At 30.2% G+C, this 27429-nt stretch overlaps 2 protein-coding genes across 2 annotated transcripts; one reads left to right on the top strand and one right to left on the bottom strand.

Annotated features, from left to right (window-relative positions):
* Nucleotides 1-1133: 1133 nt before the first annotated feature.
* Nucleotides 1134-6372, bottom strand: LOC130947386 (probable U3 small nucleolar RNA-associated protein 7). Its single transcript, XM_057876078.1, has 8 exons — nt 6141-6372; nt 5493-5558; nt 5313-5402; nt 4458-4590; nt 3548-3666; nt 3292-3359; nt 2979-3027; nt 1134-2371 (listed from the first exon to the last, which is right to left on the bottom strand). Exons 1-8 carry the CDS (start codon nt 6198-6200, stop codon nt 1346-1348), a joined length of 1611 nt encoding a protein of 536 aa, XP_057732061.1. The 5' UTR covers nt 6201-6372; the 3' UTR covers nt 1134-1345.
* Nucleotides 6373-21800: 15428 nt separating this feature from the next.
* LOC130947481 (prefoldin subunit 2-like) lies at nt 21801-25302 on the top strand. The gene is made up of 3 exons (XM_057876184.1): nt 21801-22302; nt 24195-24333; nt 24626-25302. The coding sequence occupies exon 3, from the start codon at nt 24630-24632 to the stop codon at nt 25080-25082; it is 453 nt and encodes a 150-aa protein (XP_057732167.1). The 5' UTR covers nt 21801-22302; nt 24195-24333; nt 24626-24629; the 3' UTR covers nt 25083-25302.
* The last annotated feature ends 2127 nt before the right edge of the window (nt 25303-27429 follow it).

The raw sequence follows: 27429 nt of genomic DNA, 5'->3' as shown, positions 1-27429 counted from the left end.
GGCTCAGTACTAACCTTTCCTTAGTCTCTCGAAAGCACTATGGGACCCTGTGGCCCATAACTTTTGTCACAACTTGCAACATAACCTGGAAGTGCAAGAATGACCTCATCTTCAGGAACGAGACTCTGCCAAACAATCAGCTTCTCCAAATGATAAAAAGATTGGCAGAGAATTACAATGACGCAATGAAAATTATGGAAAAAAGCAATAGTTTACTAAGCCTTACCAGAGAGGAGCTTATTGGTTGGGAGGCGCCAAATTGGAATTGGACCAAATTGAATGTGGATGGATCGGTCAACCAACCTGGCAGTAAAGGCGCTTGTGGAGGTCTCATTAGGGATTGGATGGGTCGCACTATTGTCGGATTCTCGATGAACATTGGAATTTGTACTATTACCATGGCTGAGATTTGGGGCAAGTATGTTGGGGTTAAACTAGCATCTGAGCTGGGGATTAGGAAGCTGGTGGTGGAATCAGACTCAAAGTGTGCTATAACGCTGACTCAAAAGATGTCACCGGAGATCCATGGTAACTCCTCCCTCATTCGTTCTATCAAAGAGTTGTTGGTGAAGATGGAAGATGTTGAAGTTAGACACATCTACAGAGAAGCAAATTTCTGTGCTGATGCTCTTGCTAAACTCGGACAGGAACATGAACTAGGAATTAAATTTTGGGAACAGCCACCTCCATGTCTGTTCCATCATTTGCTCGCAGATGCAAGCGGGATGAAATTTAGTAGAATTGTAGTGCAGTAATTTTCTTTTCCTTTGGGCCTTGGGCCCCATCACTTATCAAAAAAAAAAAAGAATGTGCTTTTGAATAAAGAATTTAATTTTGATATGTCATCCATATAAACAATTTTACATATGTATCTAATTACATTTCGCAACACAAATAAAATTTTATGTTGTCACCGATAACAAAAATAACAATTTTTTATATTAATCATATATATAGATCTAAAAGAATATGGCTAGATAACTGTATAAAACATCAAAACTAACGGTATGAAAATATCTATAATTAAGGATTGAAGGTAATCAAGGGATAACTTAATCCATGAATTGTCAATGAAAAATGTCAAAAACTGAATGCATCTATTTGGCGCAAAAAAAAATAATGGGAAAACAAAATGAAGTGTTAATTATCGCTTTTTCTAATAATAAAAAAAAAACACAATCTTACATGGTACAAACGAAGACTAAAATATAACTTAAGGCAAACGAAGGCAAAATTTTGGTTATGCCTTTAACTTGGAAGGCATATTTCAATATCATAGGCCTTTGGATACAATTGATATCAAATGTGACAACAAATACAATAACTCAGAAACCTGAACTCTATATCATGATGATTTCTTACGAGCAAACCTCTGTAAAGATTTTGGTAAATCAATGTTCTCACCAGTTTTCTGCTTCTTATGGGATATCTTTTGTTCCTCGTTAATCTTCTCCTCTAAGTAAGGCCTCTTCACTCTAGCAATTGCATCCTGCTTCTTCTGTATCTTTTTACCTGGCTTATTTCTTCCTTTTGTTTTGTTCTTCAGTTTTGTGCCCTTGGCAGCTTCAACTGCGGCTTCAACTTCAGCCTCCCTCTCTTGCTTTGTCGGTTTCTCTCTATACGTTGATTTCACCGTACCAATCTTGCTTGGATCCAGCATGATAGTCTCAGGTGGAAGTTTATCAAGAAGAGACCGCACTTCCTTCTCTCTCCGCTGTTTAGATGTTTCAAATGGATTGGCAACCCATGTGTCGAAGTTGGGTTCTCCGGCACCTGGAATAAGAATACTAGACCAACCCATGGAATGGCCAATGGCTAGAACATCTTCATACGGCCGAAAAGCTAATCTTCCTATCTGGTAACCTTTCGCCATCGAATGAGTCATGTACTTAGAATAGTTCTGCGTCCCAGAAACATCATTCAGAACCTGTACAAACGAACCAACACCACAAGCAAGCAAGCCCTTTTGACTAAAATCCAGTGTGTTTGCGTGGCCCGTTAACGTTTGAAGAGGCTCAAATTTCCTCAAGTCCCAAAGCTTAATCCTCTTATCTTTACCCGCTGTGGCCATTAAGTGGCCATTAGGGTGGAATGCTAGTGCTGAAACAGGCCCATGATGACATAGCATTTTCACAAGGGGAGCAGAACTAGTTGGCTTCCACATTGTAACTGTACCACCTGCGTGACCCAGACCAACAACTGCATTGAAGGGGTTCACTTGCATCACATTTGTGCGTCCCAGGCCTGTTCGAAAATTACCCACAATCTCACCCATTGTAATATCTTGATAATGAAGTTGCCCAAATTTGTTGACTGAAGCCAACAGAAAATGGTTTTTCAGAAACTGAAGCTTTAATGCTGCACCATGTTCCTGGAAAAAGGTAAACAAGTAAGTTCCATAAGGATGCATCATGATTTTACAGTTTCAAGGAACTTCTAAAAACAATAATCAGAACTTCCCTTTTTGCAAGATGCAGGAGGTAGCCAACTACAGCACAAATTTCTACCTACTTCGAGGCTTTTAAGAATAAAAGGTAATGCTAAAATGCACATATGAAGGGTATACATTCCCTCATATTATATGTTCCACTAATAGGAAATGAGGATTACTCAGCATGTCTCATTTCGAACTAGTTCATTAAAATAATGGAGACGAGACAAATGGAGTAATTACAATTTTTTTTGGTGACTTTTTTTTTTTGGTGACTGGAGTAATTACAATTTGAAACCATCTGCATATGTTTGTGTTAAATATTATATTAGGATGCTAAAAAGAATTTAATGAACCTTTAGAAGAGAGCAAAATAAGAAAGAAATATATCAATCCGAATCAGATAACATGAGATTTAGACCCCAGCATATAAATATGAATGGTTCAGCTTCAAAGGGATGACACTTAACCATCAGCATATGCCAAAATATTCTAGAAGTTGACTATTAGCTAAAATTTAACAACAAAGGCATAGAAATGCACTGACCCTGAGGCAGCGAATTTCAGTTCCGTCTCGATTATACATGTAAACAAACCTGTCAAGTGTGAAATTCTACAGTTACTCAACAAGGACAGCAGTATATCACCAAAGAAGTTAACGTGTTAAATATTTTGACAAAATAAATTTTAATCAGCTTTTCCAAATGGTAGAAAATATCTATGCTCATCATATGACAACAAAATAAAATGAATAAAAGTCTCAGTGTGTAATCTCATTTCAATAGTGTATTAAGCAAGAAGCACATGGAATTATATAGATAAAATACGAATCCAATTGTGTCTCTGTAAAGAGAATTTACTTCTTCTGGGCAGCAGCGAAAAAGAGCTCATTATGCAAGAATACCACATCACGCACTGTTTCTGCTACCTGAAAAAAAAATGAAAAAAAAAAAGAAAAAGAAAAAAAACAGGAACAATTAACTTAAAATCTCAGTATGCATGTCGTTTTGAAGCAAACAGCAGCCCATTCATCTTCTAGCATGCAGATTAGAGTTTTCATCAATAAAGTAAGGGAAGTGCAGAAGTACTTTAAAACACACGCGCAATAGAGCATACCTGAATCTCTTTGATTAGGTTAAGATTTATCATGTCCACAATTCCAAGGTGGCCTTTACGACCACCAACAGCCATATAACGGCCGCTTGAAGTAAAATCCAGGGTATATGGACCAAGATCTACAAATATGGATTGTAGCACGATGAAGTTAAATGACAGATCAAGAAAATAACAAAATTGTTGACATTCAAAAAGCGTCCCACACTCCGTTGCCGTTGGGATAGAGTATAATAAATTAGGACAGGCAAATCAAACTTGTAAAAACCTGTTAGAAGGAAGGGCAGTGCCAATTGAAAGGATTAAAGGAACATCGATTTTGTAAAAGAACTAAAACTAGAATTAGAGATTCAAGTAAACACCAAATTCCCTGAAATTCTAATAATTATTCAGCAAACTGTTTCAATAACTTATAATGAAATTAAAATCATCTCAAATCATAGTAGTTACTAGTTAGTACAACATGTATGAGAAAAGCAAAGCATTTAAGTGCAAAGAAACCACAAAGAAGATCATTCACCATCTTGAAACATAAAGCAATTGCATTAAAGTCAGATGTGCTTTCAAATTCAAATACACTTAATAATTTTGTGTAAAAGTTCTACCTTGCCTCTAGAACAAATAAGCCAAATAACTTTAAATTCCTATGAGTAAAGGTCCTAAGCGCGACCTCAATACCACTGATGTACAGGAAAGAAAAGCCAACTGACTTGGATAAATATAATGAAATATACTGATTAAATTTATATACTTTAATTCAATCTCCTCTCGGCAGGAAAACTTTTACATATTATTTAAAGCATAGGAATCAAAAAACCAAAATGAAAGGCCATAACTAACAATACAAGTTATAATGGAGACATAAATCTGACACAACCCAAGATGCTAAGAAAAAGCAATCAATTAAAGGTACCTGGTAATACAATATCGTATTGGTTCCTTAAGTTTACAAGACCTACTTCTTTCGCTATAGCCTCCTGTTTGATCCTCCATGTCTTCTCTATGCCTTCAGCCTCCAGATAACCTCCCTCGTTAGGCATAAGCCACTGCATAACCAAAATTATAAAGAGAACATTAGAAATTCATAACATGCAATTTTATAATCCTACCTCAAAGAAGCACATAAATTGACATGGATGCCTGATATCGCATGAATATAGGCAGACACTTTAATAATGGATGGACATGGAAATGGCTATATATATATATATATATATATAGAGAGAGAGAGAGAGAGAGAGAGAGAGAGAGTTCAAGATTTGTATATATATTTAAATATTAACAAATGAGAAACTGCCAATATTTATTATTTCAAGTTCCTTCAAAAACAGAGAAACGTTCTTTGATATATGTTATATGTGCCAATATTTGCTATTATTGAGCTCATTCAAGATATCAATACTTGATACAAGATATATGTTCCATGTGTCTCATATGGGTATCACTATTATCCCTCAAATTCAGAAATACAACCGACCATTCAACTTGATACTCAACACACAATTAACCCCACATGAAGTTAAACAATCTTCACACGGAACAGTTTATAGACCAAATTGGTTGCATTGCATCACCTAATGACCAGCCAACCTTAGTTCTAATAGGAATATGGAGTCAAACATAATGCAGCAATAATTTTTTATGGATTAGACCGTAGATCACATCCACAGAAAAACTTAAGAATAATAAGTGTATTAATGATGTGAAAAACAAGAGGATACATTCAGTTCAATTGTTGAACATAAAAGCCACATGAAAAACAGGTTACCTTTTCCGCCTTGGCAGCAGCTTTCGCGGCATTGCCATATAATTCTTCTCTAACAGATAGTTGACGCTTGAGCTTCCTATCTTTCAAATCCTGCAAATTATAGTTGACAAATTAATATTAAAAGATAAGATAATTGACCGCCAACGTATTGATTCACAAAACCATAATAACTCTATATACCTCAAAAGAAGCAGCTTCTCCTCTGAGATACTTCTTTATTTTCAGATCTAACTCATCGGAGATGTCCTGAAAAGCAACACATAGTGTAAAGAATAAAAGTACATATCAAAATCCAAAACAAAGACCACGGTGATATATAACACAGACAAAAAGCTTTTTTCAAATTGCTCCATTGCCAATGCATTCGGGAAATAATGCTGTAATAGTATAACCCAGTGTTACACGAAAATGAAAATATTCAATTTGATGTAACAATTCTCAATTCCAAAATTCAGAGTTCAAAATTGTAACGAAAATTGAAATCAAGTTCAGCTAAACCCTAAGCAAGCATGCTTTACTTTTCCTTCTCCTTTTTCACAATTCTGAGTATACTCTACCTACGAATTCAGATTTAAAAAAAAAATGTCTTCCTTGCTGTCTTGGTCATGCAAGCACATAAGCAGGTCAACGCTAAGCTTTATATAAGAAATGGAATATAACAGGGAACGAGAACGACACAGTAACATATTTTCCCTATGAAGTATTGCCCAAAAAAATCGAATTTACTTAATGGAACCAACGTAACAGTATTCAGAGCTAGGTTTGAAGCACAGGAATTTCAATGAAGCGATAGTAAAGGTGAAGGGGAAGAACCTGAGTAAGTAGTACCTGATTAGCGGAAGGTTTTTTCTTGGTAATAATAGCATGGTTGTCTTGTGCTTCGTCCATGGTTGGCCCCACAGAGAGAGAGAGAGAGAGAGAAGATGATGATTCAGCTTCGGAGGACGACGGAGGTAGTGGACGAGGTGGCGGAAGAGAGTGTATGTGGTGGGTCTTCGAAACGGCGCCGATGTGTTGGAGGGTTTATTTGGGGGTTTTGCTGTTGCTACTTGCTACTGCCTCTGCCCAATTTTTCTATTTTATTAAAAATTAAAAAAATAAAAATAAAAAGTCTCCCTTTTTTATATCATTAAAATTAACACACAAAGTTAAAAAAATCAGAAAACCAGCAGCAATATTATAATATTATTATGGCAGAATATAACAAATCAAGAATATTCAGAAATTAACGAAATTTCAGCAACTCAGCAACTCAATCAGTATTATTAACAACAAATCAACCGTATAAAATAAGCAAAAAGTCAAAAACAAATTCAAAAAGCAGTGCTTAATGCTTACTAGAGGTAGGGGTGAGCATGGCCCGATCCGACCCGAAGATTTGGCCCGATCCCGAACATTTTAGGGGCTAATTTGGTATGATTTCATCGGGTCTAGAGTTGGATAAGGGTCTCAAAAATAGACCTGGTCATAGCTCGGGTCACCCGAAAATCGGTCCGGTGGTTCGGTCACCATACACAATAAATATTTTGTATTATTAGTGATGGATGATGGCTATTATTATGTGGAATTTAAGTATTGTAAACCTTAATATTTTGTATTATTAGTCATTATATATAAGACTATAAGTTAATGTTTTGTATTTAAAATGCATAAGATTTTAGACTAATGCATAATATTGTGTTATTTGTATTGATTTAAATATTTGGTGTTATTAGGAAATACTAGTATTGATTATGGTTATGCTTTAATTTTAGAGAATAGTTGGTTTTTGTTATATTTTTCTAAGTGAATTTTACCATGTCAAAAAATAGTTAGAGTCCTGAAAATTTGGATATTTTTACATGCTAACTTACAAGAAGGTATCAAAGTAATATAATGTTAACGGTCCGGTTTTCACCCGGTATAGTTGTGGCCCGAAAGGGTATATGTTTCATCGGGTCTAGGGTTGGGTTCGGGTCTCAAAAATGGGCCCGATACATATTTCAGGTCGGGTCTGGGTTACATCAAACACGGTTTCACCCGACTCATGCACACCCCTAACCAGAGGAAGGGACAGAGAGACGGATTAAAAAACCAGCAACAATATTATTATGGCAGAATATAGCAACTCAGAATAATCAGAAATTAACAAAATCTCAGCAACTCAGAATCAGTAAACTAACCCATCAACTCAATCAGTATTATTAACAACAGATCAACGGTACAAAACAAGCAAAAACAAATTCAAGAAGCAGTGCTTAATGCTTATAGGAGGAAAGGACCAAGAGACAGAGAGAGAGAGCTCGACGGCGACAGCGACGGCGAGGAGAAGAGAGAGCTCGACGACCACGACGACAGAATCTTCAACCCTGCTTCCGACGACCAGACGACAAACACAGAGAGAGCTCGACGATGACAACGACGGGGCTGCGGGGTTGCGGTGGCTGCGGGCTGCGCGATTGGGGGTCTGATCGTTGTTCTTTCAACTCCAAAATTTCACCTCAGTTTCAGAGAGGAGAGGAGAGGAGAGTAGTGTGGGACTAGGCTGTAGGGCTTGGGGCCGTTGGGGATTTAGGGCTCCCCTTTTCTTTTCTTTTTTTTTTAAGTGCAAACGGCGCCATTTGGGGGGGTGGGGGTTTATTGAACCGGGACCCTTTAAAAAATTGGCCAGTTTTAACGGTTCATCGGTTAACTGCCAGTTCAACCAATTTTGTAACTAGTTTTTTGCCAAACGATTTTTGAAGCTAATTGAATCCGCCTGATGACCGGTTCTCAATTGATCCAGTTGAACCAATCAATCTGGTTCGATTTTCAAAATTATAATTTTTAGAACATGCACCATTGGGAATGCAGAAAGCCCAATGACATAATTACCAACAAAAAAGGCCCAATTGAAGATTGAGTCAATTCAGGATTATCAAGTAAACCAACTTGGGTCAAGACGTCAAGTGGTTATTAGCTCAGCTCATCCGGATTTTACCCCACTTACCACAACAGACAAACCCATAATTGTCAAAATTAAACCTATAATCGAACCGATCAAGTTATTGGTTTATTAGTTTATTAGTTCAACTGATAAATCACTGATTGAACCGATAAAATTGGTTCTACATAAATAAAAAATATAAAATAATAAAACGGTGGACATATTATATGTCCTCTTATCAATTTATCATGTAAAATTTAACGGTGATGCTTATATTACCGTTAACTACTATGACATATCTATTTATGAAATTGTTATGTAGATAACATTTTTGGATATTTTAATAGGATTTGTAATAAATAGAGAGCAGTTGATAAATGTTATATGAAAACTCCAAAGATAATGAATGTCTTATTATCCAAAACTACATCGTTTCCATACTTATGTAACAGCATCGAAACATACATAATTGTAAATAATGAAATACATGGGCAATTTTGTTTTATTTCGCCCTATCCATAAATGAAAGGATATACATGTCCACTATTTACCGTCGTGAAGGACGTAATTAATACTTTTTTTTTCTTCAATGACTAATTAGTCTTAAGTCGAAATTCTCAAAGACTTAATTGTCACTATACTCTAAAAAATTAAAAATAAATACCTTTTACTAACAATTTAATATTAAATGTAAATATTAAAAATAGTTAATATTTATTTTAATAATTATATAAATCCAAAAGAATTATAAATTAAAAAAAAAGGTGAGTATAAAATTAAAAATTAAATTAAATAAAACTAAAATAATTCAATTGTGTATGTATATAATATATATAATAATTAGCAAGGGAATTACCAGCCTAGTGGCATGGTACCTTGGATTGTAGTCGGTTCGATTCGATTCTTACAACTATCGTAAACCAATGTAAGGTTTTTTATTTTCTTTCAATTCCTTTGTTCTCTTATTCTCCCAATGTATATTTGATCCTTTCAACTGAATGCTTTCATTTTGAGGTAATGCTCAAAATGGTCCATGAAATTCTCAACTCGGTTCATATTAGTCCTCTACTTTTTAAAATGACCAAATAAATCTCTCACTTTCAGAATCGTAAATTCTCGTTAGTCCAAAAGTTATCAGACGTTGCGCTGATGTGTACAGTTAAGTGCTAAGTTGGCAGTTTGATGCACGTTGATGTGGACATACAATGATTTCAACTCAAATTGGTACCTAAAATTTAGTTAAAATACTCAAATTGATCCATTCCTACTTATGAAACCCTAACCCCCAAATCTTCGTCTTCATCATATATCCTTCTTCCTCCCCACTCCTCTTTGCTGTTGTTCATAGTATCCTCTCAAATTTTATTCGTGGCTCAAAAGTCTACTTGCAAGTTGTTAGTTCAAAAAATATTCTGCCATCAGAATCCAATTCTATATCAATGGTTAAAAAATTATCAAGAAAGTTCAAGGCTTCCAAGCCTGGTACATGAGAGAATAACAATGAAAAAGATAAGTGAACAAGGAGCATAATGTGCTCAACAAAATTCTACAATACAGAAAAATATAACTGCTATGCATCATGAAAAGATCTTAAGATACATTCTTCACTTGCTGATGAAAAATGGGTGTGATGTAATAGCTTCTACACCTAATCATAACAAAATGGTTCCACTCCCGTTTTTGTTCTTCACTTTGTTTGTTTTCTATGCAAGTTCAAACATGAAAAGTGGTTAGATTGAGATGATCGACATAATCCTAAATGATGATATTCACATTAAATATACACCATACAGCTAACAAATGTCTCCTTTACTTGTTAAACATTGATCTAACTTATATCTTAGTTTATGCTACCACACTCCTCATGTAGAATTGACTGCTTACAAATACTATCTTTCAAGTTCCATTTAACAAGTTGCATGAAAAAGTTTAAGATAGAATTAAAAAATAATGGTTAACGTTCCTCCAGCTACAGGATTTGCCTAAATGCACAACTTATTTATCCTCCCAAACTCAAGCTTTATACTTCAATTGAAGGACATTTCTTCCCACCAAAATTTCTTTCCTTTTTCTCTCCTACAACTCTACTAGTGACCAATTACAATATTAACCACATCAAAGAAGTCCAAACCTCAGCCAATACTAAAGTGAGTGTTAGAGAATCATTAGAGAATCATTAGAATCATTATAGATCAGTTAGTATCATTTATATTTATATAGCATATCTGTATATTAATTGTAAGATTCTATGCTTTTATTACTTTGATTCTTCTGGAACCTATATATATACCCCTTGTACACTGTATTTTTAATCAGACTGAATAATACACAAAACACTTTCTTTAACTTGGTCTCTTATTTCTAACATGGTATCAAGATCTTAGGTTAATTTTTTTTTCAAAAATAATTGGTTTCTAGCTCGTTTATTTTGTTTCCTCCGACAATACTTTGCCCTCATTTTTCGAGTCTCTCCCGACGCTTTGGTTCGTCACCACCGCCACCCTCGCCTTCTCTTCGTTGCAAGCTTTCCAAAGCCACTGGAATCATCGCCGGAAGCCGCCGAACGCACCGCCATACGCTGCTCAAAGTTGCCTGCCCGTGTTTAGCCATTCTCCTTCCAGACGCCTCCTGCGCCGTTGGATCAGCGCCCCAGATCAACGGCTCTGCTTCTGCCACGTGTCACACGACAACTTTACTGACCCGCGCTCTCGACCTGTGCGCCCGACCCAATCCATTTTGCCCACGTGGCATCCCGCCCTGTCAGCCCTGACGTGTCTTCTTGCTGACGTGGCTGCTGACGTGTCATCCGATGTGGCATACAGTGTGACCCTCCCTAAGGTTTTTTGGTGAGCTCTTTCTGATTTTGCCCTCCGTTTTCTCATTTTCAGCTTCCAAGTTGCAGTTTTTCTCTCCTCTCTATGATCTTTGTATCTGCTATTATGAAAAAGTCAGCTGTTTTTGCTACCACACACAGAAAGGATATATTCTGTCGAAATTGTAACCGTTTTGGGCACCTCTTCTCCATCTGTCCCTCTATTGAATGTCGCACATGCCACCAGAAAGGTCATATTAGCTACCATTGTTCACAACTGTTCTGTCATTATTGCAAGCTCTCTGGACATTTGATTACTACCTGTCCTACTCGCCCACCACGTCATAAGTCTGCTTCTGCTGTTGATGCTACTCTTGAATCTACCACCTCTACTCTTCTCAACCCGTCACCTGTCTCTTTATCTGATATTGCATCTCTTCTTCAGCGTCTTCTCTCCCTTTCTAGTAATATCCCTACTGCTCTTTCGACTCCTCCAGGTGATTCTAAATGGTATTTCTACTCGGGATGCTTTAATCACATGTCTCTATTGTGTAATCTCTTCTCGTCTCTGTCTACCACAACAAATGCACCTTCTGTTAATACTGCTATTGGTTCCCTTTTCCATGTAACAAACAAGGGTTCTATTTTCCAGTCGACTCTTAATCTTCCTGATACTTATTTTATTCCCAACTTAAACTTTAATCTTATTTCTGTTGGTCAACTTGTAGATCTGGATTTTGATGTCACTTTCTCTACCTCTGGTTGTCATGTACAGGATCGTCAGACGGGACAAGTCGTCGGGACTAGACGTAAGGTTGGAAGGTTGTTTAAAGTCGAAAATCTTCATATTCCTCCTGTACCAAATCTCTGTGCTGCTTATTCTCCATCTACCCTTCACTTGTGGCATCAACGTCTTGTCCACAGCTCATTAGGAAAATTGCGTCCTCTTATGTCTCAAGGTCTTTTGGGTCAGGTTCCTAATGAATCTTTTGATTGTATTTCTTTGCATCACCTTTTTAAACTATTTGTGTCTATTAAGTGTCGCATGATTGGGCCAACAATGGCTCCAACAGATAGAACTTAGAAAAGACCCCCTTACACAAGTTCTAAGTATTTACCAAAACAGAAATACTACATTAGGGGCTAACTAGTGTTGGTGCAAATTGCTTGTAAGAGAGTTCAGTTCACACAAACAACCATAATTTAATCAAACAGATTAGTTTGCATAAGCTTGCAAAATCAAAGACCTTCTCCAAATATAATGTGGCATTGGTATCTAAATAAAAAATATTGAATTGTAACAAAGGTAAAAACATTCGAATTCCCTATTAAATCCACTATTCTTAGCAATATACAAACATCGGAATCACCCAACTAACACCAATACAGTGCAAAAAAATAAAAAATAATAAACCTAAACCCTTACCGTTTACCATGGCCAATGTTTGAGTCTGATGATGTTGACAGAGGCAAAGAGCTTCACTAGTTGAATGAAGGGACAATGGACGAGCACCAGTGAGCATGAGCTCTTCTGTCGCTGGTCAATGGGTTGCTGCATGCACAAGATGAGATTTGAACCCCCGATACTTACTTAAGCGGACGAGTAAGCTGACTATTCAACCAACCCAAGTTGGTTTGTGAAGTCTTCTTTTAGGATTTGTTTGGGTGAGCTTCTAAAAAAAATCTTTTTTTGAGTTATCTTTTTTTTTAAAGATCCTATAGAGAAGTAAAAGTAATTTTATGTTTGGATATTTCATGCAAAAAGATCTTTTTATCTATCAATTATGTTTGGGTATAATAATATAAAAGTACTTTTTTTATTTATTACATGAAAAACATCGATATTTTAAAAAAGAGTAAAGTATTGTTTTTGTCCCCAACGTTTGGGGTAAGTTCCAAAGTTGTCCCTAACGTTTCAATCGTCCTATTTACATCCCAAACGTTTCAAAATTGATTCAATGTTGTCCTGCCGTTAGGGATCCGTTAATAAAATTGACGGCGGGACAAAATTGAAACGATTTTGAAACGTTAGGGATTTAAATAGGACGAAAACGTTGGGGACAAAAATGATACATAGAAATAAATTTTAATTTAATTCTTTAATATATCAATTTTTTACTATACGTAATATTCAATTATTTTTAATCACATTTACACTTAATCACATTACTTTCATTCTAAATAAATTTATTTTTTTAATTTTACACTTAAAGTAATATAATTTTTTTTATAAATAAATAAATTTTACACTTTCATTCTAAATAAATAATGTAATGTGATTAGAATGAAAGTGTAAAATTATAAAAAAAAATATAAGTAATGTGATTAAGTAATGAAAGTAAAATTACATTATTTAGAATGAAAGTATAAAATTTATTTATTTATAAAAAATTACATTACTTAAGCGTAAAATTATAAAAAAAATAATTTATTTAGAATGAAAGTATAAAATTATATAAAAAAATATAAGTAATGTAATTACGTAATGAAAGTAAAATTACATTAGTTATTTAGAATGAAAGTATAAAATTTATTTATTTATAAAAAAATTATATTACTTTAAGCGTAAAATTATAAAAAAATAATTTATTTATAATGAAAGTATAAAATTATAAAAAATATAAATAATGTGATTAAGTAATGAAAGTTAAATTACATTATTTAGAATGAAAGTGTAAAAATATAAAAAAAAGTTAATTTATTTTGAATGAAAGTGTAAAATTATAAAAAAAAAATTATAAGTTATGTGATTAAGTAATAAAAGTAAAATTACATTATTTAGAATGAAAGTATAAAATTTATTTATTTATAAAAAATTACATTACTTAACCGTAAAATTATAAAAAAAATTAATTTATTTAGAATGAAAGTATAAAATTATATAAAAAAATATAAGTAATGTGATTAAGTAATGAAAGTAAAATTACATTATTTAGAATGAAAGTGTAAAAGTTATTTATTTATAAAAAAAATTTACATTACTTTAAATGTAAAATTATAAAAAAATTAATTTATTTAGAATGGAAGTATAAAATTATTAAAAAAATTTAAGTAATGAAAGTAAAATTACATTATTTAGAATGAAAGTGTAAAATTTATTTATTTATAAAAAATATTACATTACTTTAAGAATAAAATTATAAAAAAATTAATTTATTTAAAATAAAAGTAATGTGATTAACTGTAATTTAAAAAATAACAAGTTTAATCACCCGTGCCATGCACGTGATAAGATTAAAATTATAATTTTAAATTGTTATGTTAAATTTCATTTTAATTATAATAATTTAATTAATAAATAAATAACTTGTATGTGTTGTTTTTTTTTTCTTAATATAGTGTTAATTGTATTAACTATAAAATAGTTATTTAATCTACTTTTTCAATAAATCAGGCATATATACTCAACATGACCATAAATAATTTAGTAATACTTAAATCTACCAACAAAGTTTTATATGTTGGTATACTGTGAAGTAAGAAAATATCAAAATCAGCTCAAAATGAAGAACAAATTAATAGAGAATCCTAATACAGAAAGTTTTGTAATAAACAATAAATAATTTAAACCTACTGAATAACAATTCAATGCTATCCTTTGATACCTGCAAAATATATACATGAAACAACACTATATCAATGTTTGTATATAAAATTATATGATTAACGTAATTATAAAATTGTTTGTCAAGAGAATAAAATTATACGAATTTTTATGATAATTTTAATATTTTCAAACTATTAATGTACAATAAGAATTCATCTATTAGTTCCTAGAATTTCTAAATTTTTTTTAAGTGATAGTAATAAATTTTAATAAATAAATAGATTTAGTAAGACATTTTGTTATTACCTTTTTATTATAGGCCTCTCAAAAATTTCTCTATATACCACATTCATCGTGCAGTAATTTCCAAGTGTATTAACCCGTGCCATGCACGTGATAAGATTAATTTAAATTATAATTATTTGATTAATAAAAATATAACATGTTATGTATTATTTGTTTTTTCTTAAGCTAGTGTTAAATATATTAACTCTAAATAGTTATTAATTGGTTTTAGTAATCTACTTTCTTCAATAAATCAACCATATATACTCCATGTGACCATAAATAACTTAATAATACTTAGACCCACCAACAAATTTTTATATGTTATTTTACTGTCAAATAAGAACATATCAAAATTAGCTCAAAATAAATAATAAATTATTAGAGAATTCTAATGCACAAAATTCTCTAATAAACAATGAATAATTTAAATCTACTAAAAAACAACTCAACACTTTTTTTTGATACTTGCAAAACATATACCTAAAATAATATTATATCAATGTTAGTATACAGTTTTACAATCATCGACCGTATTTACTATACATGACTCCTTCTTAAAAGTTATTATATACACGTGTGCAGTCGGAAGATAAATTACTGGATTTTATTTTATTTTTCTAAATTATTATAATTATGCATTATTCATTAAATGCTAATTGTAATATTGTAATATAACTATAATAAAGATATTTTTTTAAATAAATTTAGAAGAGAGAATAGTACTTTCATTTTGGAGGGAAAATGAATTCATGAGAAATTGACACCTCAATTTTATTAGTTGATAATGTATTAAATATTGATTTTATATAATTATAATAAAAATATTTCTCTAAATTAGTATAATCATGCATTATTCGTTAAATGTAAATTGTAATATAACTATAATAAATATATTTTTTTAAAATAAATTTAGAAAAAATAGTGATTTCATTTTAGAGAAAAAATAAATTCATGAGAAATTAACACCTCACTTTTATTAGTTGGAAAAAAATCCATTTTTAGTATATTTTGTCATTATTATACATTTTTCTCTAATCATATATCCACTATTTTCTTTTCTTTGTTTCAGCATTTTGAACCTGGGTTTAACTTCTCGTAGTTCTCACTTCTCAGTCATTCTATTAGATGTAGTTGATAAATATTGAAATTCTTTGATTAATATAGGAGAAAAATATATTATTATATGATAGAATTAATATGAGTATATTTTATTATTAAATAAACAAAATTAATATAAAATAAAATTATACATAAAAAAACAAAGAAAATAAAATTAAAATAGCAAAAGTGATAAAAAGATTATTTTTATAATTTTGTTTTGTCATTTTTATGTATAGAAGATTAGAAAATAGTAAATTTTTAACTAAATTAATTTATATTTGTTGTATTCAATTTAAATAAGTAATAAATTATCTTATTTTAATTTATTCCTTAAATTTATATATCATAAAAATTAAATCAAATAATTAATATACATAATTTTAAATTATGTGATACTTAAATATCTATTCAAATCAATTAGTTGATATAATTAATTCATCATAATGAATTGACTTTAATGAGTTAAACAAAATAATACAGAAGCATGCTACGTTGATTCTATCATTAAAGATAAAAATTCGATTTTTATATGATAGGATAGATAATATAATAGACGGCGAGAAAGAGAAAGATAAACATTTTAGATCCTAAGTTGTTTCATTTGAATGTTGCAATGTGGGTATCACATTATTTTACTTATTCTACCCTATGAACCCTTTTGTAACTTTATTTCAATATCAATAGAATTTCACTACCTTTGAGTACTAAATTAAAATTCAAAATGAAACTAAAAAAAGTAAAGAGTATAAAATTATTAATTGAAAAACACTCTAAATAATAAAAAGCCAAATTAACTTTAATATTAAATTCATTAATACGATTTTAATTTTATATAATAGTTAGAAAATATATTAGTAAAAGCAAATGGAAGAATAACTTTAATTAGTATTTGATAAAATATTCATTTAAAATAATTAAAAAATATAAAATTATGATATTATTAAAAATAATACATTTTCATGTTAAAAAAATTATATTTAAATAAAATACTTATAAAATATAAAATTTAGAGTAACATAGCTTTATAAACATTAATCACTAATCAATTATGAACTAACATAAAATTATAATATAATTTATTTATGAAAAAAATTAATAATTAATATTAATAAATATAAAAATCATCCAAACACTTTAATTAAAAGTATGAATGGTTAATTATTATTCATTATTAATAATATTTTGTTCATAAAAAAAACTGAAAATATAATTATTCAGATTTAGATTTTAGAAAAATAAACATATAAGTAACAAATGATCTATCTTGTCATGTATATTATAAATTAATGAATTAAACTAACTGATATAACGAATTATAATTAATTAATTGGTATAAATTATAATAAATTATATGATATTTAAAAAGAAAATAAAATGAATAAAAGAATAAAAAAATAGAAGAATAGAAGACTACAGTAAAATAAATTGAATGTAAGTTTTTTTTCTTTTTACAAATTTTATATCACATCTGCTTCAATAATAATAAATAAAAATACATCAACTTAATATCTAAGAAAAAAAGATGAGATAAAATCATAACACAATTCTAAAATAAAAGTTTAAATTAAACCATAATATCATTGCACAACACAAATTAAAAGTAATTTCACACTACAAAATACCACACAAATAGATAAATGACTTAAGCTTAATTATGGATTTTTTATTTATTTATGCAAACATGATAACACCATGGTCTATAAATGCTTAATGGATAACATATTGCTCTAAATGATGAGCACGGGAGTTGAAGAGTGTGTGCTTATTTGTGTTCATGATAGTTGCTTTCTTGTGACGACGCCTCATAGGAAGAAAAAGAATTATTGTAAAAGCTACCCAATGAAAGAGTAATTGGTAAATGAATGATATTTTCTTCTAGCATATATGGTCTTTTATAGCAGTAAAATAAAAATGGAATGAATAAAATTTTGTATTTTTATATTAGAAATAGAATTTGATATTTATCCTAATAAAATTAAATAATTAATTAGTTATATTTAAATAAATAAAATAAATTAAATAAAAATATTTTTAAGAATTAATCAAATCAATTAGTCAATACAAATAATTAGTATAATTAATTTTATTTGATTTATTGAATTCAAAAAATAAATTAGAAAATAATTGATTGAATTAATTAGTTGATATAATTAATTTATTATAATTGATTGAATTTAATAAATTAAAAAATAAATAGAAAAATATAGGAGACATTGATTTTTTTTTAACTAAATTAATATGTATTTATTGTATTTAATCAGTATAAGTAACAAATCATCTATGTTATTATATATCTTATTTAATCTTGCATGGCACAGGTAATTATAAGTTATATTTTGATTTCTAATTATTTACGTACATTAATGATTAAAATATATAACATAAATATCGTAATTATTATAATTCTATGATATAATTATAATTAACATATTTTATCATAATTAAATATTGATTTGATATAATTATAATGAAAATACTTTCCCAAAATAATATAATTTACTATTATTCATCCACTAATTATTTGGCAATAAACCTTAATATGATTTTTTACATCTCCGTTATGAGAAATAACTACTTAGATATAATATGTAATATATTACTACCTTAATAAGTTAAGGCACAAATACAGGATTTAATTAAGGTGATTGAAACTTTCACCAAACAGAATATGACCTCAATGAAATAAAAAAGGGTATTCGATTTTGCATTAATTAGCTATTCGAAAAAATAACATACTCATTCGTTATTCATGTTTCATTATATTTTTTAAATAATATATAGAAAACATATATCCTGTGTATAAAAATGTGACTATTAGTAATTTTATTAATAAACCTTTTTTTTAAACTATTACTAATTTCAATTTTAATAGAAAATATAAGGAAATAATTTTGCTTGCCATAAATAATATACCAAAATTGTTAGTATATTATCTTCTATATGGTTAATTGAATTTATCAATGATTTTCCTGTGTAAATCGTTATTATCCAATTTTTAATAACTACTTAATATATAAAATTTGAAATTGAAAATTGTTATTACTAATTCAATTAATTGATTAATTGAGTAATGATTGTCAAATTATTAAGATACAAATCATATATTATTTATATTTCAATTACCCGTGCCATGCAATTTTTGTAAAATTAGTATGCAATTTTTTATGTCAGTTAATTAAATTAATTGGTAATTTTTGTCAAATTAATATTATTTACCTAGTTAATAATACTATTATTAATAATTATTTTTTGCATTGATTTTTAAATCAATTATTAAATAATTATTTTTGTTAAGATAATTGTTTATAAATTATTTCAAATTATATTTTGTTAAGATATAATTATTTAGATTATTACTCATGGCACGGGTATAATTTCATTTTATACTAATTAATCAATTATAATTATATGACACGGGTGTAATTTCAATTTTATCCACCGATTATTGACAAATAAATTTTATTCCAATTATAAATAAAATCTGTTTTTATTGGCAAATAAATTGTCTTTAGGTCAATGATTTAATATATGTGTAGGTTCATTTTTTTGTCAAATATAATGAAAATACAAATAAAAAAATAAAGGATAAAAATAAACTTAATAATATCTGACACTTCTTCATTTTATTAAATTATTTAAAAATACCAAATCCACAAAAAATAATCGTAATATATAAATTGAGGCAATAAATTAAAATTCTATAATTATAATTTAATCAAATACTAATAGTAAAACCAAATTACCTAAACAATATTGAACATATTCTAGTCCTTAGTCACGTATAGTATAGAATCATTCTTGTAACGACAACCAACTGAAATAACATCGTAAGTTTCAATATTTTTAGAATTCGTGCAAAATCAGACCATCCTCTTATTAGATAAACTTCATCATCCGCTATTCATGCAATGCGGCAAGGTATAGAATTGTCACACCGAGAAACCAAACTAACTCTTATTCCCCTCAATGGCATTGCATGCATGCAAAAGAAAGCTGGTAATTTCTAAAAAAAATTAAAATATGTTAAAAAATTATTCTAATAATGAACAGCTTAAACTAAGAAAATTTAAATATATTACCAATAGTTGAAATTGCATATCTGAATTTGTCACGAATTTAGCAAAACTGAACTGAAACTGAGGGAATTCAATTTCATTATGTGCTCCATTTCGAAGATTTTCGAGCAGACGTAAAAAGCATGGAGGGGATGGAACTTGAACTTGCCCTATAAAATTTCGTGGATGCAATTCCTCAATCAAAAATCGAACTCATCCTAAGAAATCTAACTTTAACCACATTCCATTGGGTTAGTCATAATAGGTGAATAGATCCAACCATCCTTCGGTAAAATAGAGACTATTGCCTCTTCTTTAAACGCTTATATCCATATAGTTGGAATCCGAATCAGTAAAGACAACTCGATGAGGTATTTCATGGATGTGATGCATTGTAAATGATTGTGGCAAAAGACAATCGAACTGGAACATTAGACGATAAGAATAACTTAGAGTAACAACAAATAAAAAATTATCAAAAAAATAATATAATAGAATGAGTATATGAAAAATATTATAAAAAATTATAAATTGTACCTTAAAATGATCAACTTCAATAAAAAACGAAGAATACATTCTTATTCTATGAAGTAGTAAGAAAACACTAAATATAAAATTATGAATTGACTCTCAAATTTAGATTCATGTATCACAGGAAAACACTATATATAGACTTTAGTAAAACAAAAATAAATATGTAAATTACCTATTATTAAGGTAATTTTTTAATAATGCATTAAATTTTGATTTGATACCATTATAATGAAGATATGTTTCTAAATTAGTATAATTATATATTATTCATTAAATATTAATTACAATATAATTATATTAAAGATATTTTTTATAAAATAATTTAAAAAAATTATTTGATATACGTGAATCGGGTAACAAAGATTTTTATTATTACTATTATTGATATTATTATTATCATTAAAATTATTAAAAGTATTTTTAATTGATAATTGATAAGTAATTTAATAGTGCATTAAATATTGATTTGATATAATTATAATGAAGATATGTTGCTAAATTAGTATAATTATATATTATTCATTTAGTATTAATTATAATATAATTACAATAAAATAATTTAGAATAGAAAAAAATTTTATCGTTTTGGAGGGAAAATAGAGGCATGAGAGATCGACACGTCACTTTTAGTAGTCGGGGGAAAACCCAATTTTAGTATATTAAGTAGATTGAATATTATGTATAGTAAAAATTAATGTTATTGAACGATAAAATTAAAATTTATTTCTATGTATCATTTTTGTCCCCAACGTTTTCGTCCTATTTAAGTCCCTAACGTTTCAAAATCGTCTCAATTTTGTCCCGCCGTCAATTTTATTAACGGATCCCTAACGGCAGGACAACATTGAGTCAATTTTGAAACGTTTGGGATGTAAATAGGACGATTGAAACGTTAGGGACAACTTTGGGACTTACCCCAAACGTTGGGGACAAAAACAATACTTTACTCTTTAAAAAAAGATGTAAATTATAGTTTCTCAAAATTTTTTTTTTTATTTTTCTAATGCTTTTACTGTTACTACTAAAAATATACCAAATACGCTAAAAAATAAAAGAAAATTTTTTTTCATTGAAAAAAGATCTTTTTTTTTAACAAAATAATAACGTCTAAACAAACACTTAATCTTGTACTTTAGCATGTTGTGGTGTTACCGGACCGGACCGGTCCAACCGCGGACGGGCGACATTAACAATTCAGCCAAGCATGTAAAACTGTTTATTAAAAAATCGGTGAAAAATCACTGACCTGTCAAGAACCGACCGGAACCTGGATCCGGACGGTTTACACAGAAACGGAAGCTCCCTCGTTTCTTTACCCCTTTCTTTCTTTCATTCAGAAAGAAATCACAGAAACTCAGCCAAAAAAACCCTAGCCCTGTAAGCCTACACCACCGCCGCCGCAAGGAGTGGCATACTGCCGCCGTCCCTCGTGCTCCAAGTCTGCAACCCCTGTTCGCTGTTACCGATCGCAGCTGCTTCCTCGAGCTCGGCGTCCGTGTCTTTGTCTGCTCAGCCGCGCTTCCGCCGCCGTTTGTTTGCTGTTCACGTTCGCGTCTTCGTTCAGCCGTCGTCTTCGTTCGCGTTCTTTGCCTTCACTTTCGCTCGGCGTTAACCGTTCGCGTTCACTCGCCGTTCACCGTTCGAGTTTGTATTCGCGGTCGTCTGGAAGCCACGTTGCGCGGCTTCAAACTCTGCGACAAATCCGCGCGCTCCACCTAGCCGTCGAACTGCTCTCTTTTGTTGCCACCGTGAGTTCCCTAAACCCGCCACCAGACAATACACTCACACAACACCAATACTCTGCTTCATACTTTGCAATCTGATTTCTATTACAATAAGTAACTATTTGATTTGGTAGTGGTTTGGATTTTTTTCATAGAATGAATCAAAGTATACAATTGTTATGTTCTCTTCTCTATCACATTGATGAATTCTCTTATTTCGTTTTAATTTTACAGCACTCAACATGTTTGATGAAATGCTTTAACCATATTTCTGGTTGGTTTTATAATTTCTAGTGTTTAGAAATTTAGTAAGTTGATTGCTTGTGAAATTAGAATAATTGGATCTTAGTAATTAGGAAATTTTAGCTGCACAAATAGCATCTTTGCAGAAAAACATATTAGCATGATGATTCCACTTGCATTAGTGTTCTTTTGGTAAATTTTAACTGTTATTGTGAACTTGTTAATTTGCAAATTGTTCTTGTGTTGTTCTTCTGTCATCTTTAATTTTTTTTTTTGTGATTTTCTGTTCTTGAACTTGTTAAGTTGATAATTTGCTAAATTGTTGGGCTGCTGTTGTTTTAATTTGCTAAATTGTTAGGTTGCTATGATTTAATTTGTTGGATTTTCTATTTAGGTCTTGTTCTTGTTTATTTGCTAAATTGTTGTTGTGTATTTATTGTTGTCTTTGAGATTATTTCTGGATATTGGTGATATGGATTTATTATATGCTTCATGTTTTCATTGTTTTCTTCTTCTGAAGAAAAAAAAATTCTGTTTTCATTGTTTTGTTGATTGTTTGTTTTGTTTCAGAAATCAATTTTTTGTGATCAATGCGCAAACTCTGAATGCTGTTCTGTTGGTTTTGCGTGTTTGTTTTGTTTCAGAAATCAATTTTTTGTGATCAATGCTCATACTCTGAATGTTGTTCTGTTTTGTTTTAAGGCTGTGTTTGGAAGAGGTGATTGATTTTTGAGTGTTGTTTTGTTTTTGTTTTAAGGCTGTGTGTTGTGTTCAATTTTCATTTTATAGAAAATTCTGTGTGTTATATAAGAATTAAGAAGGAAGACTATTTTAACGGTATTATTCTGTTGATTCTGGTCCGCTACAAGCTTGAACATAGAATTGAAGGGAGAAACCCTTTATTATTTCATCATTGGCCTATTTTTGGCATTGCATATCATTATAGTTTGTTTATTCATAGAACTAGTTGTTTATGATCCCCTTTTGAAGTAAAAAATGCAGTAGAAGAGTGTTTAGAACCAGTTGCTTTATTCATTGATTTTTTATAGAATCAGTTGTTTATTATAAACCAGTTTTTCCGGTTAAATCATGGTTGAACCAATGAACCATAGAACCAGTAACTAAAGCGGTTCGATGACCGATCTGGTTTTCAGAACCTTGGGACTGGAAGAGCACAGAGAGGTAGTCTAATTGGGAATGTCCCACAATTATTTTTCAATTTTCTATCTGAAACATTGGAATCTATTTTTTTACCAAAAATAAAAAAAAAGAAAAAGAAAAGATTAAAATAGTACCAAAAAAAAACATCGTCCAAAACCTTTCCTCTAGAATATAAATATTTTAAACATGCAATAGAATAAGAAGTTTTGTGCTGCAAGAGAGTCTTACTAGCGAGAAGTATTTATTGACGCTTAGTCATCATTGCTGGTAATGACAAGATCATCAATAGACACAATAGGATACATGCATCATCTTAGAGTATGATTGTTAAATGCAAAGAGTTTCAGTTTCTCATCCAATATACCAAACTCTTTACAATGGAGATTCAAACTGGTTTTTCTTTTTTTCTCCACAACACGAAGACCACTGTTAGGTTTTTCTATTTTCTCTCAATTCCTTCTCTTCTCTTATTCTCCCAATATATCTTTGACCCTTTCATCTTCTGTTCTCAGCACCGTAATCTCCGGCCACGCAGATTGTATTCCCTTCCCACCGGTGGCGTTAGCTTCTTCTCCATCCGCGGCGACGAATTCTCAACTGTTCACGGCTGTAGCATCTTCTTTTTTCGGGGCACATACGGATTAAAAACAAGTAACTGAATGCTTTCATTTTATGCATTTTAACTTTCATAATTTCTAGTAGCTTGCTTCTACTTGCACAGATCACATTCTCACAACTGTGTCAGTTTTCTCTCTTTCATTTTTTATTTTAAATTTAGTTTGTGATTGAATCTAGAGAAATTACCACGAGGGTCATTTTCTCAGTTTCGTAAATGCTAATTATTGTTTGGAAATGCTGTTAATTAATATTGATTAGTTTCTTAAGGCATTCTTGTTTCTTTAACCTGATGAGATTTTTTATTTTTATTCTTTTACATGTCTAGAACTATGGCTGGTAAAGCTGAAGGTAGTGATCACAGGGAGCCAGTTAATGAACAAGCAGTTGCAAATATATATGCGGCAATGAGGTCTGAACTCAACCAAATTCACTCGAAAATCACCGAGCTGGAAATGGAAGTTAGCGAGCACTCGCTGGTAGTTAATGCCATTCAGCCGCTCGATCCCTCTAGGCGATGCTATCGAATGATTGGGGGTGTTCTGGTCGAGAGAACTGTGAAGGAGGTCTTGCCTGCGGTGCTGCGCAACAAAGAGGGACTCGAAGAAGTTATTAGCAGGCTCAATGAAGCATTGGAAAAGAAGAAAAAGGAGATTGTTGAGTTTGAGGCTAAATATAAAATCAGGATAAGGAAAGCTGATGCAGAGGTGAAGGATGAATCCGGTAGGAAGGAAGGCACCGCTCAAGGCGTTCTTGTTGGCCCTGCAGGTGGAAGTGAAGCATAGATCAGGTCTGAGAATGTTAGCATGTAGTCTTCTTTACTCTTGTACTTTAACATGTTGTGGTGTTCTGATTTGTTTGTGAGGATTGGCTTAAATAACAAATCTTACATCTTTTGATCTTCTTTTGAGCAAGTCTTTTGTAAGAAATTGTTCTTAGACATGTTTTCATGTAGGATTTGACTGCAAGTACATATGATATGATTAGTAATTGCTTCAGCTATTACTGATGTTGTCTGTCACAAATCATTTTCTTTAAGTTTCGTTTTTGAGGAATTAGAAAGAACAGTAATCTAGTGTAGAAATAATCTTGTGTGCAAAGATGAAGCCTACCTTGATGAAATGTTGAAATGCTTAATGTGTTTCGGGCGCATAATTATAGGCTCTATGACTGTGTTTGGGTACCTAATGATAAATGGAATGGGGTGAATGAAGTGGAATAAAATTAAAATTAAAGGAAGGTAATGGAATGAAGATGATTTCATATATCCTTGATTTGAGAAATAAGCAACTCCTTCGTCCTTCCATATTCAAGGTGCAATTGTGCAACAGGAGATTTTGCTTGATGTATCTCTTGAGCAAGCATTGGTTATACAAGAGTACTTTGGGTACACCCTCCAAATTTTGTTTAGCTATGAAAGCCAGGTTGTAAATTGTGATTCTCGCAATATCAAACCCATGTCCTCTTGAATTTTTTTTGGGACTACATAGGCAAGTTCTGTATGAAGCTATAGTTTGAAGATAATTCCGAGTGAGGAGTCGAAGCAACCAATAGAGCGGTGGCGGAGCTTTAAGACATTTTTTGGTGGGCAAAAATTTTTTAACATACAAATTATATAATAATATTTATATTAAAATAAAATGTATAAATGTAATTATTTTTAGGTTTATTATTAATATGACAATAAATAAATAGTTATATAGACAGATTATAAAATACTTTAGAAATAATTGATGATCTTGTCATCTCGCTTGTAAGACTCGCTTGCAGCATAAAACTTCATATTCTATTGCATGTTTAAAAGATTTATATTCTAGAGGAAAGGTTTTGGACGATGTTTTTTGTTTTAAGTACTATTTTAATCATTTCTTTTCCTTTTTTTCTTTTTTATTTTTGGTAAAAAAAAAAAGATTTCAATCTTTCAGAGAGAAAATTGAAAAATAATTGTGGGACACTCCCAATTAGACTACCTCTCTTTTCTCTTCCACTGTGGCACTGTCCCTCCACAGTCTCACCTTGAGCAAATTGTTAAACCACAGGAAAAATTAACAATAAAAATGAACTATATGTAAACTAAAATATGTATCGTATTATTGGATTTTTCTTAATAAATAATTTAATTATTTTATTTATCAAAATATATATTTATAATATATTTATCAATTTGCATCACATGACTTATCTTTTTTATATTGTAAATGAGATAATTATAAATGTATTTTGTTTATCGAAATAAGTAAGTTTTACTTTGCATTAAAACCATCTAGCATACAATAAAAAATACGGTCATGTAAATGGAATTTTACATTCGATAATAATACCCAAATTGAAATTTGATCCTAAATAGTAAATAGTCTAATATGAAATTGGATGGACACTAATAATTTGTTTAGATATGGAAAAGAAAATAAAAGTAAAAAAAATGAGAGGAGAAAAAATAAAAGAAAAAATAAAGTTATTTGTGTGTTGTTTGGGTAAAAAAATGAATAAAAAGAAAATAGAGAGATTTTTTTTGTTTGAATAGAAAAAAAATAAAAAAAATCATAATGATATAAAATTACATTAATATCTTTATAATAAAATAAAGTATAAATATTTTTATTTATTCATGTTTTATTGCATTTTATGAATATTATAAAATGTTATAATTTTACATATATGATTTAAATTATTTATGTAATACATATATAATGTTTAAATGTAAATTTTTATTATAATAATAAATTAAAATTATTAAAATTAAATTTATATTGATCATTATTAATAATAATATAATTATAGAGCTTATTTGAGTAAATTTTTAAGAAAAAAAATTTTTTTGAGTCATCTTTTTTAAAAAGATCTTTTGGAAAAGTAAAAAAAAATTTATGTTTGAATATGTCATGCAAAAATATCTTTTTATCTATCAATTATGTTTGGGTATAACAATATAAAAGTACTTTATATTTCAATATCTCATGTAAAAAGATTTTTTTATCTATCAATTATATTTGGGTAAAATAAAAAATTACTTTTTTGTTCATTTATTATGTGAAAAATATCTTTTTTTAAAAAAAATATTCTTAAAAAATATAAATTGTAGCTTCTCAATTTTTTTTAAATTTTTCTAGTACTTTTACTTTTACTATTAAA

This window comes from Arachis stenosperma, chromosome 9 (genome assembly GCF_014773155.1).
Source record: "Arachis stenosperma cultivar V10309 chromosome 9, arast.V10309.gnm1.PFL2, whole genome shotgun sequence".
NCBI classification, from domain to species: domain Eukaryota; kingdom Viridiplantae; phylum Streptophyta; class Magnoliopsida; order Fabales; family Fabaceae; genus Arachis; species Arachis stenosperma.
This window is presented reverse-complemented; position numbering and strand designations above follow the sequence as displayed.

Bases quoted from the DNA above. Each gene is read 5' to 3' on its own strand.
- LOC130947386 (XM_057876078.1), bottom strand. From the start codon at position 6,200: ATGGACGAAGCACAAGACAACCATGCTATTATTACCAAGAAAAAACCT. The intron at 5,403-5,492 runs GTATATAGAGTT...TATAATTTGCAG, and splicing joins GAGAAGCTGCTTCTTTTGAG to GATTTGAAAGATAGGAAGCT. The intron at 2,372-2,978 runs GTCAGTGCATTT...ACCTTTTTCCAG, and splicing joins CTGAAATTCGCTGCCTCAGG to GAACATGGTGCAGCATTAAA.
- LOC130947481 (XM_057876184.1), top strand. From the start codon at position 24,630: ATGGCTGGTAAAGCTGAAGGTAGTGATCACAGGGAGCCAGTTAATGAA.